Source organism: Mobula hypostoma, chromosome 7, assembly GCF_963921235.1.
Source record: "Mobula hypostoma chromosome 7, sMobHyp1.1, whole genome shotgun sequence".
NCBI classification, from domain to species: domain Eukaryota; kingdom Metazoa; phylum Chordata; class Chondrichthyes; order Myliobatiformes; family Myliobatidae; genus Mobula; species Mobula hypostoma.
In genome coordinates, this window is record NC_086103.1 from 32,807,653 (window position 1) to 32,823,525 (window position 15,873).

Below are 15,873 nucleotides of genomic sequence, written 5' to 3' on the forward strand. Positions count from 1 at the left end.
ACACCTTCCTTTAATGGCATCATTCTCATTTGCATAATTCAACATTGTCTTGTATCTCTATATAATTAACTGCAAACATTGCGTTGGGATAGCTTCCTTTTAGTTAAACTATCAAAATAAATTGGGGTATCATTCAAATATTCTTACAGTCACTATGACCTTATTTTCTGTATAATTTCACATGAATCACAACACTATCCCTCAGCTACTAGAGTATCCTACCAGAGACTACTTAGCAAGTTATCTTCTCCAATCATTTCACAACAATTTCACTAGTTTTCATTCTTCTCATTTGCTGGAGGAGATTGCACAATAAGAACATCAGGTAGAAACAAAAGGAACAGGAGGCAAATACAGCCTTTGTCACATTTTCATCCCATCAAGAAGGGCAAATTGGCAATTATAAGACGGAGAAAAATGGAGATCAAGGTGACTGGCTAAGCTGGACTAGATACTTCATAACTGATCCTTGTCTGTCCAGACATCCCTCAACCCACAATCCTCCACTGTTCAGTGTTACACTTGCCAAACGTTGTCCTTCTTTGTACTTTTCAGTTGTTCGGAATATTCAACAGGGAAGAGGTACAAAATTTTCCAGAAGATGCAAAATCTCTGTTTTGCACAGGGAAAGTTGCATACACGTTATTCTGCAAAATGTTCAAATGTGGGTTGCGAGAGTTAAAGATGTGAGGGAAGGTGATGAACATCTCTATCTTTGTCTAAAATAATACCAAGCTAAACTAATGCATGCTACAACATTTCACAATCACTAATAAACAAACTAACACCAAGTCACGCTAGTAGATATTAAAACATAAGATCATAAGATACAGGAGAAGTAGGCCATTTGGCCCATCGCGCCTGCTTCGCCATTCAATCATGGGGGGATCCAATTCTTCCAATTATCCCCACTCCCCTGTCTTCTCCCCATACCCTTAGGTGCACTGGCTAGTCAAGAACCTATCTATCTCTGCTTTAAATGCACCCAAAGACAGCCAGTCGTGGCAACAAATTCCAGATTTACCACCCTCTGACTAAAGTAATTTCTCCGCATCTCTGTTCTAAATGGACGTCCTTCAATCCTGAAGCTGTGCCCTCTTGTCCTAGACTCCCCTAGCATGGGAAATACCTTTGCCATATCTAATCTGTTCAGGCCTTTTATTTTGGAATGTTTCTATGACATCCCCCCTCATTCTCCTGAACTACAGGGAATACAAAGAAACATAGAAACATAAAAAATCAACAGCACAATACAAGCTCTTCGGCCCACAAAGTTGTGCCGACCATGTCCTTACCTTAGAAATTACTAGGTTTACCTATAGCCCTCTATTTTACTAAGCTTCATGTGCTTATCTAAATGTCTCTTAAAAGTCCCTATCGTATCCACCTCCACCACCGTTGCCAGCAGCCCATTCCATGCACTCACCTCTCCCTCAGTAAAAAACTTACCCCTGACATCTCCTCTGTACCTACTCCCCAGCACCTTAAACCTGTGTCCTCTTGTGGCAACCATTTCAGCCCTGGGAAAAAGCCTCTGACTATCCACACGATCAATGCCTCTCATCACCTTATGCACCTCTATCAGGTCACCTCTCATCCTCCATCACTCCAAGGAGAAAAGGCCGAGTTCACTCATCGTATTCTCATAAGGCATGCTCCCCAATCCAGGCAACATCCTTGTAAATCTATTCTGCACCTTTTCTATGGCTTCCACATTCTTCTGGTAGTGAGGCGACCAGAACTGAGCACAGTATTCCAAGTGGGGTCTGACCAGGGTCCTATACAGCTGCAACATTACCTCTCGGCTCCTAAATTCAATTCCATGATTGATGATGGCCAATACACCATATGCCTTCTTAACCACTGAGTCAACCTGCGCAGCTGCTTTGAGCGTCCTATGGTCTAGGACCCCAAGATCCCTCTGATCCTCCACACTGCCAAGACTCTTAACATTGATATTATACTCTCTCATCATATTTGACGTATCAAAATGAACCACCTTGCACTTATCTGGGTTGAACTCCATCTGCCACTTCTCAGCCCAGTTTTGCATACTATCAATGTCCCGCTGTAACCTCTGACAGCCCTCCACACTATCCACAACACCTCCAACGTTTATGTCATCAACAAACTTTCTAACCTATCCCTTCACTTCCTCATCCAGGTCATTTATAAAAATCGCGAAGTGTAAGGGTCCCAGAACAGATCCCTGAGGCACTCCACTGGTGACTGACCTCCATGCAGAATATGACCTGTCTACAACCACTCTTTGCCTTCTCTGAGCAAGCCAGTTCTGGATCCACAAAGCAATGTCCCCTTGGATCCCATGTCTCTTTACTTTCTCAATAAGCCTTGCATGGGGTACCGTATCAAATGCCTTGCTGAAATCCATATACACTATATCTACTGCTCTTCCTTCATCAATGTGTTTCATCACATCCTCAAAAAATTCAATTAGGCTCATAAGGCACAACCTGCCCTTGACAAAGCCATGCTGACTACTCCTAATCATATTGTACCTCTCCAAATGTTCATAAATCCTGCCTCTCAGGGTCTTCTCCATCAACTTACCAACCACTGAGGAAAGACTCACTGGTCTATAATTTCCTGGGCTATCTCTACTCCCTTTCTTGAATAAAGGAACAACATTTGTAACCCTCCAATCATCCGGAACCTCTCCCAACCCTATTAATGATGCAAAGATCATTGCCAGAGGCTCAGCAATCTCTTCTCTCCCCTCCCACAGTAGCCTGGGGTACATCATATCCAGTCCCGGCGACTTATCCAACTTGATGCTTTCCAAAAGCTCCAGCACATCCTCTTTCTTAATATCTACATGCTCAAGCTTTTCAGTCTGCTGAAAGTCATCACTACAATCACCAAGATCCTTTTCCATGGTTAATACTGAAGTAAGGTATTCATTAAGTACCTCTGCTATTTCCTCTGGTTCGATACACACTTTTCCACTGTCAAACTTGATAGATCCTGTTCTTTCACGTCTTAACCTCTTGCTCTTCACATACTTGTAGAAGGCCTGGGGGTTTTCCTTAATCCTGCCCGCCAAGGCCTTCTCATGGACCCTTCTGGCTTTCCTAATTTCCTTCTTAAGCTCCTTCCTATTAGCCTTATAATCTTCTAGCTCTCTAACATTACCTAGCTCTCTGTACCATTTGTAAGCTTTTATTTTCTTCTTGACTAGATTTATTACGGCCTTTGTACACCACAGTTCCTGTACCCTACCATAACTTCCCTGTCTCATTGGAACGTACCTATACAGAACTCCGCACAAATATCCCCAGAATATTTGCCACATCTCTTCCGTGCTTTTCCCTGAGAACATCTGTTTCCAATGTAAGCCTCCAATTTCCTGCCTGATAGCTTCATAATTCCTTTTACTCCAATTAACTGCTTTTCTAACTTGTCTGTTCCTATCTCTCTCCAATGCTATTGTAAAGGAGACAGAATTATGATCAGGTCGGGTGCTTCCAATGGTGCTGCATCAGCAAGTTTGCGACGCTTGGAGGTTCATGGCAGGGAGAGTTTCTCCCTTCTACCGTCTGCGTGAGATGATGGGGCTATCGGGACTTGAGATTTTTTTTTACCGTGCCCATGGTCTGCTCTTTATCAAACTACGGTATTGCTTTGCTGTTGTAACTATATGTTATAATTATGAGGTTTTGTCAGTTTTAAACATAGAAACATAGAAAATAGGTGCAGGAGTAGGCCTTTCGGCCCTTCGAGCCTGCACCACCATTTATTATGATCCTGGCTGATCATCCAACTCAGAACCCCGCCCCAGCCTTCCCTCCATACCCCCTGACCCCCGCAGCCACAAGGGCCATATCTAACTCCCTCTTAAGTATAGCCAATGAACTGGCCTCAACTGTTTCCTGTGGCAGAGAATTCCACAGATTCACCACTCTCTGTGAGAAGAAGTTTTTCCTAATCTCCGTCCTAAAAGGCTTCCCCTCTATCCTCAAACTGTGGCCCCTTGTTCTGCACTTCCCCAACATCGGGAACAATCTTCCTGCATCTAGCCTGTCCAATCCCTTTAGGATTTTATACGTTTCAATCAGATCCCCCCTCAATCTTCTAAATTCCAACGAGTACAAGCCCAGTTCATCCAGTCTTTCTTCATATGAAAGTCCTGCCATCCCAGGAATCAATCTGGTGAACCTTCTTTGTACTCCCTCTATGGCAAGGATGTCTTTCCTCAGGTTAGGGGACCAAAACTGCACACAATACTCCAGGTGTGGTCTCACCAAGGCCTTGTACAACTGCAGTAGTACCTCCCTGCTCCTGTACTCGAATCCTCTCGCTATAAATGCCAGCATACCATTCGCCTTTTTCACCGCCTGCTGTACCTGCATGCCCACTTTCAATGACTGGTGTATAATGACACCCAGGTCTCGTTGCACCTCCCCTTCTCCTAATCGGCCACCATTCAGATAATAATCTGTTTTCCTATTTTTGCCACCAAAGTGGATAACTTCACATTTATCCACATTAAATTGCATCTGCCATGAATTTGCCCACTCACCCAACCTATCCAAGTCACCCTGCATCCTCTTAGCATCCTCCTCACAGCTAACACTGCCGCCCAGCTTCGTGTCATCCGCAAACTTGGAGATGCTGCATTTAATTCCCTCATCCAAGTCATTAATATATATTGTAAACAACTGGGGTCCCAGCACTGAGCCTTGCGGTACCCCACTAGTCACCGCCTGCCATTCTGAAAAGGTCCCGTTTATTCCCACTCTTTGCTTCCTGTCTGCTAACCAATTCTCTATGCACATCAATACCTTACCCCCAATACCGTGTGCTTTAAGTTTGCACACTAATCTCCTGTGAGGAACCTTGTCAAAAGCCTTTTGAAAATCCAAATATATCACATCCACTGGTTCTCCCCGATCCACTCTACTAGTTACATCCTCAAAAAATTCTATGAGATTCATCAGACATGATTTTCCTTTCACAAATCCATGCTGACTTTGTCCAATGATTTCACCACTTTCCAAATGTGCTGTTATCACATCTTTGATAACTGACTCCAGCAGTTTCCCCACCACCGACGTTAGGCTAACCGGTCTATAATTCCCCGGTTTCTCTCTCCCTCCTTTTTTAAAAAGTGGGGTTACATTAGCCACCCTCCAATCCTCAGGAACTAGTCCAGAATCTAACGAGTTTTGAAAAATTATCACTAGTGCATCCACTATTTCTTGGGCTACTTCCTTAAGCATTCTGGGATGCAGACCATCTGGCCCTAGGGATTTATCTGCCTTTAATCCCTTCAAGTTACCCAACACCACTTCCCTACTAACATGTATTTCACTCAGTTCCTCCATCTCACTGGACCCTCTGTCCCCTACTCTTTCTGGAAGATTATTTATGTCCTCCTTAGTGAAGACAGAACCAAAGTAATTATTCAATTGGTCTGCCATGTCCTTGCTCCCCATAATCAACTCACCTGTTTCTGTCTGTAGGGGACCTACATTTGTCTTTACCAGTCTTTTCCTTTTAACATATCTATAAAAGCTTTTACAGTCAGTTTTTATGTTCCCTGCCAGTTTTCTCTCATAATCTTTTTTACCCTTCCTAATTAAGCCCTTTGTCCTCCTCTGCTGAACTCTGAATTTCTTCCAGTCCTCAGGTGTGCCACTTTTTCTGGCTAATTTGTATGCTTCTTCTTTGGAATTGATACTATCCCTAATTTCCCTTGTCAGCCACGGGTGCACTACCTTCCTTGATTTATTCTTTTGCCAAACTGGGATGAACAATTGTTGTAGTTCATCCATGCAATCCTTAAATGCACTGCCATTGCATATCCACCGTCAATCCTTTAAGTGTCATTTGCCAGTCTATCTTAGCTAATTCACGTCTCATACCTTCAAAGTTACCCCTCTTTAAGTTCAGAACCTTTGTTTCTGAATTAACTATGTCACTCTCCATCTTAATGAAGAATTCCACCATATTATGGTCACTCTTACCCAAGGGGCCTCTCACGACAAGATTGCTAATTAACCCTTCCTCATTGCTCAAAACCCAATCTAGAATAGCCTGCTCTCTAGTTGGTTCCTCGACATGTTGGTTCAAAAAACCATCCCGCATACATTCCAAGAAATCCTCTTCCTCAGCACCTTTACCAATTTGGTTCACCCAATCTACATGTAGATTGAAGTCACCCTAACTGCTGTTCCTTTATTGCACACATTTCTAATTTCCTGTTTAATACCATCTCCGACCTCACTACTACTGTTAGGCCGCCTGTACACAACTCCCACCAGCGTTTTCTGCCCCTTAGTGTTATGCAGCTCTACCCATATCGATTCCACATCTTCCCGGCTTATGTCCTTCCTTTCTATTGCGTTAATCTCATCTTTAGCCAGCAACGCCACCCCACCTCCTTTTCTTTCATGTCTATCCCTCCTGAATATTGAATATCCCTGAACGTTGAGCTTCCATCCTTGGCCACCCTGGAGCCATGTCTCTGTGATCCCAACTATATCATAATCATTAATAACAATCTGCACTTTCAATTCATCCATCTTGTTACAAATGCTCCTTGCATTGACACACAAAGCCTTCAGGCACTCTTTTACAACTCTCTTAGCCCTTATACAATTATGTTGAAAAGTGGCTCTTTTTGATGCTTGCCCTGGATTTGTCGGCCTGCCACTTTTACTTTTCTCCTTACTACTTTTTACTTCTACCCTCACTTTACACCCCTCTGTCTCTCTGCACTGGTTCCCATCCCCCTGTTGTGAACTAACCTCCTCACACCTAGCCTCTTTAATTTGATTCCCACCCCCCAACCATTCTAGTTTAAAGTCACCTCAGTAGCCCTCGCTAATCTCCCTGCCAGGATATTGGTCCCCCTAGGATTCAAGTGTAACCCGTCCTTTTTGTACAGGTCACACCTGCGCCAAAAAAGGTCCCAATGATCCAAAAACTTGAATCCCTGTCCCCTGCTCCAATCCCTCAGCCACGCATTTATCTTCCACCTCATCGCATTCCTACTCTCACTGTCGCGTGGCACAGGCAGTAATCCCGAGATTACTACCTTTGCGGTCCTTTTTCTCAACTCCCTTCCTAGCTCCCTATATTCTCCTTTCAGGACCTCTTCCCTTTTCCTACCTATGTCATTGGTACCTATATGTACCACGACCTCTGGCTCCTCACCCTCCCACTTCAGGATATCTTGAACACGATCAGAAATATCCCGGACCCTGGCATCAGGGAGGCAAACTACCATCCGGGTCTCTGGACTGCGTCCACAGAATCGCCTATCTGACCTCCTTACTATCAAGTCCCCTATCACAACTACCCTCCTCTTCCTTTCCCTACCCTCCTGAGCTACAGGGCCGGACTCTGTGCCGGAGGCACGGCCACTGTCGCTTCCCCCGGGTAAGCTGTCCCCCCCAACAGTACTCAAACAGGAGTACCTATTGTTAAGGGGCACAGCCACCAGGGTACTCTCTATTACCTGACTCTTCCCCTTCCCCCTCCTAACCTTAGTCTTGGTTTGTCCTGTGTTTCTGTGACATCTTTCTGGAGGAGCATTGTATCATTTTTAATGCATGCATTTCTAAATGACAATAAACGAGGACTGAGTGTCCTCATAATCTAATCTATCTCCAAAATGCTCTCCCACTGAGAGATCTGATACCTGACCAGGTTCATTTCCCAATACCAAATCAAGTACAGCCTCTCCTCTTGTACGCTTATCTACATATAGTGTCAAGAAACCTTCCCGCACACACCTAACAAACTCCACCCCATTGAAACCCCTCGCTTTAGGAAGATGCCAATCCATATTTGGGAAATTAAAATCTCCTACCACGACAACTCTGTTATTATTACAACTTTCCAGGATCTGTTTCCCTAACTGCTCCTCGGTATCCCTGTTACTATTGGGTGGCCCATAAAAAGCACCCAGTAAAGTTATTGACCCCTTCCTGTTCCTAAACTCCACCCACAGAGACTCTGTAGACAATCCCTCCAAGGCGTTCATCTTTTCTGCAGCCGAGACACTATCTCTGATCAACAGTTCCACGCCCCCACCTCTTTTGCCTCCCTCCCTGTCCTTTCTCAAACATCTAAAACTCAGCACTTGAAGTAACCATTCCAGTCCCTGAGCCATCCAAGTCTCTGTAATGGCCACCACATTATATCTCCAAGTACTGATCCATGCTCTAAGCTCACCCACTTTGTTCACAACACTCCTTGCGTTAAAATAGACGCATCTCAAACCTTCGGTCTGAGTGTGTCCCTTCTCTATCACTTGCCTATCCTCCCTCTTGCACAGTCTCCAAGCTTTCTCTATTTGTGAGCCAACCTCTTCTTCCCCAGTCTCTTCAGTTCAGTTCCCACCCCACAACAATTCTAGTTTAAACTCTCCTTAGCAAACCTCCACTCCAGGATATTGGTCCCTCTGGGATTCAAATGCAACCCGTCTTTTTTCTACAGGTTACACCTGCCCCAAAATAGGTTTGAATGTTCCAAAAATCTGAATCCCTGCCACCTGCTCCAATCCCTCAGCCACGCATTTATCCTCCACCTCATCCTATTCCTATGTTCACTGTCGCGTGGCACAGGCAGTAATCCCGAGATTACTATCTTTGCGGTCCTGCTTCTCAACTTCCTTCCTAACTCCCTGTAGTCTTTTTTCAAGACCTGTGCCAGAGGCACGGCCACTGCCGCTTCCCCCAGGTAGGCTGCCCACCCCCCAAGAGTACTCAAACAGGAGTAATTATTGTTCAGGGGGACAGCCACAGGGGTACTCTCTAGTACCTGACTCTTCCCCTTCCCCCTCCTGACTGTGACCCTCCTGTCTGTCTCCCATGGCCCTGGTGTGACCACCCGCCTATAACTCCTTTCTATCACCTCCTCACTATCCCTGACCAGGCGAAGGTAATCGAGCTGCATCTCCAATTCCCTGACTCAGTCCTCTCAGGAGCTGCAGCTTGACACACCTGGTGCAGTTATGGACGTCCAGGAGGCTGGGAGACTCCAGGATCCCCCACATCTGACACCAAGCACAGAAAACTGGCCTCACACTCATACTACGTCCTTTCTGCAATTAACACAGTTAAACCTATCTCTCCTCATCCCGTTACCACCTAAGCCTGTTGAGCCAAAGCCCTACCACTCAGCTGCCCGCCCTGATGTTGCCCTCTGGATACAGCGGTCTTCTTTTTAAACCTTTTGCGCGCTACTGGCTGACATCACGCGCCTCCCAAGTGGTAAAAAACTCCCTTCACTCCAAAAAATCAGCCGTTCACTCGCAGCCTTCTTGCTCCGAGTCAAAAACCATTGAAGAATACAGTCCAAGAGCTTTCAGACGTTCCTCATAGGGTAATCCTTTCATTCCCGGAATCATTCTCGTGTATCTTCTCTAAACCCTCTTCAATGTCAGTATATCCTTTCTAAAATAAGGAGCCCAAAACTGCACACAATATTCCAAGTGTCGTCTCACGAGTGCCTTATAGATCCTCAACATCACATCCCTGCTTTTATATTCTATACCTTTAGAAATAAATGCCAACATTGCGTTTGCCTTCTTCACCACTGACTCAACCTGGAGGTTAACCTTTAGGGTATCCTGCACAAGGACTTCCAAGTCCCCTCGTATCTCTGCATTTTGAATTCTCTCCCCATCTAAATAATAGTCTGCCTATTTATTTCTTCCACCAAAGTGCATGATCATACACTTTCCAACATTCTATTTAATTTGCCACTTCTTTGCCTATTCCCCTAAACTATCTAAGTCTCTCTGCAGGCTCTCTGTTTCCTCAACGCTACCCGCTCCTCCACCTATCTTTGTATCATCAGCAAATTTAGCCACAAATCCTTTAATCCTATAGTCCAAATCATTAACATACATCGCAAAAAGCAGCGGTCCTAACACCGACCCCTGTGGAACTCCACTGGAAACCGGCAGCCAGCCCGAATAGGATTCCTTTATTCCAACTCTCTGTTTTCTGCTGATCAGCAAATGCTCCATCCATGCTGGTAACTCTCCTGTCATTCCATGGGCTCTTGCTAAGCACCTTGTCAAAGGCCTTCTGAAAATCCAAGTACACCACACGCACTGCATCTCCTTTGCCTACCCTGCTTGTAATTTCCTCAAAAAATTGCAGTAGGTTAGTCAGGCAGGATGTTTCTTTCAGGAAACCATGATGGCTTTGCTCCATCTTGTCATGTGCCTCCAGGTACTCCGTAATCTCATCCCTAACAATCGATTCCAACAACTTCCCAACCACTGAATTCAGGCTAACGGGTCAATAGTTCCCTTTCTGCTGCCTCCCACCCTACTTAAATAGCGGAGCAACATTTGCAATTTTCCAGTCATCCAGTACATTCTTGAAAGATCATTGTTAATGCCTCCACAATCTCTCCAGCTACTTCCTTCAGAACCCTGAACATATGACCAAACCTTCAAAGTTCAAAGTTCAAAGTAAATTTGTCATCCCAAGATTTGTTTTCTTGCAGGTAATCGTCTGCTAACCGGAAAAACACAGATGTGACGTACCTTTCCTTTATTCACAGAGAAATATACCTGAATCAATGAAAAACTAAATACAAAGGCTGACAAGCTTCCAATGTGCAAAAGAAGATAATTTTGTAAGTGCAAATTAATTTTTAAAAAAATACGTAGAATGTGTGTTGTTGAGTCCTTAAAAGTTAGTCCATAGGTTGTGTTCACTGGTGTGGTGAGTGAAGTTATCCATACTGTTTCAGGAGCCTGATGGTTGAAGTTTAATAACTGTTCCTGAACCTAAGGGTATGGGACTCAAGCCTCCTGTACCTCATTTCTGATGGTAGCAGTGAGAAGGAACCATGGCCTGGAAGGTAGGTGACCCTAATGATGGATGTTTCTTGTTCAAAGATTTAGTTTTAAGGTATATAATGAAAAGAGGATGATAAGGTTGGAAGGTAGAACACTCAAAAATGAAAATTCTGAGCTCACAGCCAAGGAAGCCACAGTCACAACTCAGCAACAGAGCAACAAAAAAAGTCAGAATGAATGACCAACAGACCAAAATTAAAAGACTGTAAATATTACAGAGGGTTGTGGAGCTGGAGGAACTTAGAGAGATAAGGACGGCAAGGCCCTAGAAGGATTTGCAAACAGTATTGTTTTAAATCAAGGTGTTGCTAAGCAAGAGCTAATTTAAGTCAGTAAGCAAATGGGTGACGAGTCCACAAGACTTGATAGGTTATGATATGGGCTATAAAGTTTTGAATCTTATGAAGACACAAGCAATTTAAAATATTCCTGTGAAATAGGATGTAAATATTCTTGAGGAATCACAGGAGAGTTTATTAAATGGTTGTGGGGTATAGCTACTTATTTTACTAAATTCTAGTCAATCATAATTTCAAAGGAATTGAATCTTAAGAAATGAGTACAATGGTGACTCTTCCACTCGTTTGCCATTACTGTCATAGAATCACAGAGAAGTACAATACTAAAGCAAGTCCTTCAATCACCAAGTCTGCCTCGACTATCAGCCACCCTTTTACACCAATCCTACACCTTTTACTCTTCCTACATCCTCACCAATTCCACCACTCACCTGCACTCTAGGGGAAATTTATGGTGGTCATTTAATCCAACAACATGCACACCTTTGGCATGTGGGGGAAACAGTACACTTCAGACGACACCCACATGATCATAGGGCGAACATGCAAACACCATGTGGGCAGCACTGGAGGTCAGGGTCACTGAGACACAACGGCTTGGCTAACTCTGCCATGGTACCACTATGAAACATTGGATGAATTTATGAATTTCTCCCTGATGATTCCAAATCATTCAGAATTTAATGTCATTAAAATTATAGATTTCAAAGCACAGAAGTTAGGATTGATATTCACATTACTTACCATTTTGATAGCATTCACTGGACCAATGCTATTTATATACATGTCGGTATCAATTATTGTTGGCTTCACTGGAACAAAACATTGCAAGTTATTGATGATCATTTGGCTCATTCTGTAACATTGAAATGCAACATTGAGACAAAACAGTCAATTCAAAAATGATTATCTGTAAGTAGTCCTTCTCATACACTTACCTCCAATGTCAGGTCGGAGTTTATTGTCATAGCCTTCCAATAAGTTGTTCAAAATAAGAGTAACATCACTTTCATAAATCCTTGGAGTCAGTACCCATGTTTTATTAAGTGTCAAATCTTCATAATCATCATCTTCATTTTTGCTAGAGCTTGGAAAAAGAATAAAAATCGCCAATTGGAAGAGGGATATAAAAGAAAATATAAATGTTATTTCACAAATCTAACCATTGCAGCCAGTTGCATCAAATTGTCTACCCACACCTTTCACATTACATCTGCTCTTTAATGTAGTATATTGTAGCCGTGTTAGGAGAGTGTTAGTATGTGTGAAATTGGAAACTGCTGATGGTGACAGTACACTTGAGAAGGAAATATTACACCACACAATATGCAGATGGCAACAGGAAAATAATATGTTTAATTACCATATGAGATGTAAGATTTATGAAATGAGATGAATAACATATATATAATGTTTTTTTCCTATTATCATTCCCTTTAGTTCTAAAATAACTTAATTACTTCAATTGATTTTATATTTCTATAATATGCTAATAAATACTTTCAGATAGTCCTATTATTTACCTTTTTAAATGTAAAAAAGTTTTTTCATATTATTTACTGCCTTTATTTACAACCTTGAAATGACCCAAAGCTCCAGCCCTACAATCATCATCGCCAACAACCCACCTCACCCCCTTCCGTCATGACGACATACTCTCTTCTCTCTGCTTTTACGCTTTACAGTGAAGTTGTAAAATGGGAAACGGGCCACTAATTTGCTCACAGCAGGGACCCAATAAGCAGTAATGGTATTGTGAGCAGATTGTTTGTGAAGTTATTTGAGGAATAAATATTGCTCAAAACATCAGTGATAACTCTGTTGCCCTTCTTCAAAATGTTGGAACTGAGAAACAAGAATGAAGATGACTTCTCCAATATTGCAGCGTTCCATAAGTACCACAATGGAGTGGCAGCTGAAATTACTGCAGTGGATCATCTGAATCCAGTAACATATGAAAAAGTTAAATTCAGTTGTTCATACATGCCAGAAAATTAACTCTTCTCCAACATAGGATATCAAACCTATCATCTTACGGAAAACATTTGAGTAAAGTTACAACTTCAGAGTCCATTTCAATATAGTCTGAGGCAGACTAAATAATAACCCAGAGATCGTCACACTTTATTCAAATACCAATATGCTTATATTAAACGTTGTATCAAATGACTTAATTATCAGGCAAACTTAGAAATCAAAACCATTCAGGATAATGGTTGGGCTAATAGGCGCGCAGGAGGTAGTAAGTTTCATGGGCCTATTGTCTTTTAAAATATAACACTGTCACATTTCAGTGTCTGTCGATCACGGAAAGAACTAAGAAACGTGCCCATGGAAGCTTCAGACTTTCTGTAAAAGACTACGGCATGTGTACATCACATTCTCATTTGAATAGTATTCGCGTATAATCTTCACGCGCCCATATGTTCAGTAAGGTGGCGGGGGAAGGGAAAGGCAACTCTGAATTATCCTCCCAAAGAGGTTTAGAACCCGTAGCCTTTGCCAGGGAAAATAGCCTGCCTTCTTCATCTTACGGCATTTTAAAACAGAACGTCATAAAATGAAAGAATCACCTGGCCCAGGGACGCGGATTATCAATAAGATTTACTCATGCTTGAGAATGCACCGCCATGACATCAGGTAACGATAATGTTTTAATGGGCGCTTGTACTACCAGTAAAGTTCTATTAATGAGAGTTAAAATGTCCCTCCCTCCCAACCCAATATAATTAATTCCGCTATGCATTTCTCAGCAGTACGGGGTGAAACATCCTCACAGTTTGCTCTGTGATCAATGGAAAAATTATGCCTCCGTACAATTTGATTAGACGACTGCAGTCTATCCTCTTTATCGTCAGGGAAATCCCGGTCATGTTAATTCGCTTTGCAAATATCTCTTAGATGCTGGGAGTCAGACACACGTGACGTATCAGATCTCTCAAGAATTATAACAAATCATTGCAATATTCATCCATATCATCGTCGAACTTGGAAATCCTGAACCTGACGACGGATTTCCAAGTATCGCCAATACTGGTATGCCTGCATTCCGCCTTCAATCTATTTTTAAATTTAAATTTCACTTTGTGCTACTTTTCTATTCGGCCGTGCTTTCGGCTGGAATGCACGTAACCCAGATTCATCTACACTGTCACTCCAGGAATTAACATTGCTGTCAAACAGAACATCTGATTTCCAAGTTTCTGGACATTGCTGTTCAAACGCACGCGTATATATGCATTGTGTGTTTCTCTTCTCTACTTGTCAAAAGATTGCGTAAGAATACATCGAATCAGATCAACAATGTATCTGCAGGTATGAAGGGAAACCAGCATCTACCCAAGTCGAGAAGAATAACTGGAGAATACTGCGAAGCGAAGCAGTTAAACGTAAAATGAGGCGACTGCGTTTGCACACCATTGTCCTCCCAACATCCCAGGCATGTGCCTAATGCAAACCTTTTTATTTTAATCAAACCAGAGGAGGCATGCAGTTAAATCCTGCGATCCACTTTCTACCGCGAACAAAGGAATCCAATATTTATCCAGTCGGGTTAGTTGCAGAGGAAAATCAAGGCTCTGGGTACATATATAGCACATAAAAATTAGTCAACCAAGTTTGTGTTCAAAAAGCCCTGATGATCTGTAACAACGGAACACTCTAACACCGGATAGGAAGCTAGAGCCTTTTTATAAGCAAGGAAATACTACAAAGCAGTATTCACCGCTTACAGTGCGGCAAAGAGCTCCCATATGAACAGATGCAAAAAAAAATACACTTACCAGGGTGGAAGACACGCGACCAGAAATGTCCAGAAGATTACCTTTCTCGGCAATGAAGCTTTACTTAATGCGATGGGACCTTTGAGATATGCTTTGTGCGAAGCCATCTCTCGTTTTCTCGCCGTTGCCGGCCCGTCCTCTTACCGTGAATATTCGCTGAGATACATAGCACAAAGCAGAGTGTATTTGATTCTCAGCTTGTAGCGAGCCTACTGCAGACAATTTAAACGTCAGATCAGACAGTCCCACCGTCTCCCAGGCAAACAGTGACATAGTTCCAATGGGAATAAGTAAAAATAAGTTTATTCTTTTGGAACAAATTAAAACAATTTATTATCACTTTAATTAGAAATGCATCTAGGAGTCTTAGTGCAGATTCTAACCCACTGGAGTCTCTGGTGTAATTTTTATTGTGTCTTGGAGAATGATGTGCCTTTATTACATCCATATATTTACCTTATATTCGTTTATTTTAAGCTGGTAGCATATCCAGATATTAAAATAAACTGTCCTATGAAACCAGCAAAATCCAAGTTATTTCTTGTGGTAAATCGATCGCCACGATCCTCAGTATGGTTCGAGTCTCTGCTGATTTGCCTGATTTTTTTTAGCTTAGTATTACACGTAGCTGCTGAATTTGTAACGGATGCATTTCCTCCAGAAAGGTGGGGGGAGAGGGGGAGAGAGTGAGTGAGTGAGTGAATGAGAGAGAGAGAGAGGGAGGAAAGTGGGAGCTAGTGAGAGAGAGAGAGAGCAGGTGGGAGAGAATGTGAGAGTGAGAGAGTGAGAGAGTGAGTGAGTGAGTGAGTGAGTGAGTGAGAGAGAGAGAGCAGGTGGGAGAGAATGTGAGAGTGTGAGTGAGTGAGTGAGAGAGAGAGAGAGAGAGAGAGAGAGAGAGACAGAGAGAGAGAGTAAATGGAGTCACGGCAATATCTTGTAATCC

The 15,873-nt window shown here is 42.8% G+C and overlaps 1 protein-coding gene across 4 annotated transcripts in view; it reads right to left on the reverse strand.

Annotated features, from left to right (window-relative positions):
* Nucleotides 1-15,486, reverse strand: part of LOC134349220 (gamma-aminobutyric acid receptor subunit gamma-2) — a 101,166-nt gene extending 85,680 nt beyond the window's left edge. For 3 of the 4 annotated variants that reach the window (XM_063053219.1, XM_063053218.1, XM_063053216.1), the window contains exons 1-4: nt 15,387-15,486; nt 14,931-15,142; nt 12,087-12,235; nt 11,893-11,960 (exon numbers count right to left, since the gene is read on the reverse strand). In XM_063053219.1, the coding sequence (XP_062909289.1) occupies nt 11,893-11,960; nt 12,087-12,235; nt 14,931-15,037 (324 nt within the window). In that variant the 5' untranslated portion in view covers nt 15,038-15,142; nt 15,387-15,486. The remainder of the gene's footprint in view (nt 1-11,892; nt 11,961-12,086; nt 12,236-14,930; nt 15,143-15,386) is intronic. The other variant, XM_063053217.1, reaches the window with a different exon arrangement.
* Nucleotides 15,487-15,873: the final 387 nt, after the last annotated feature.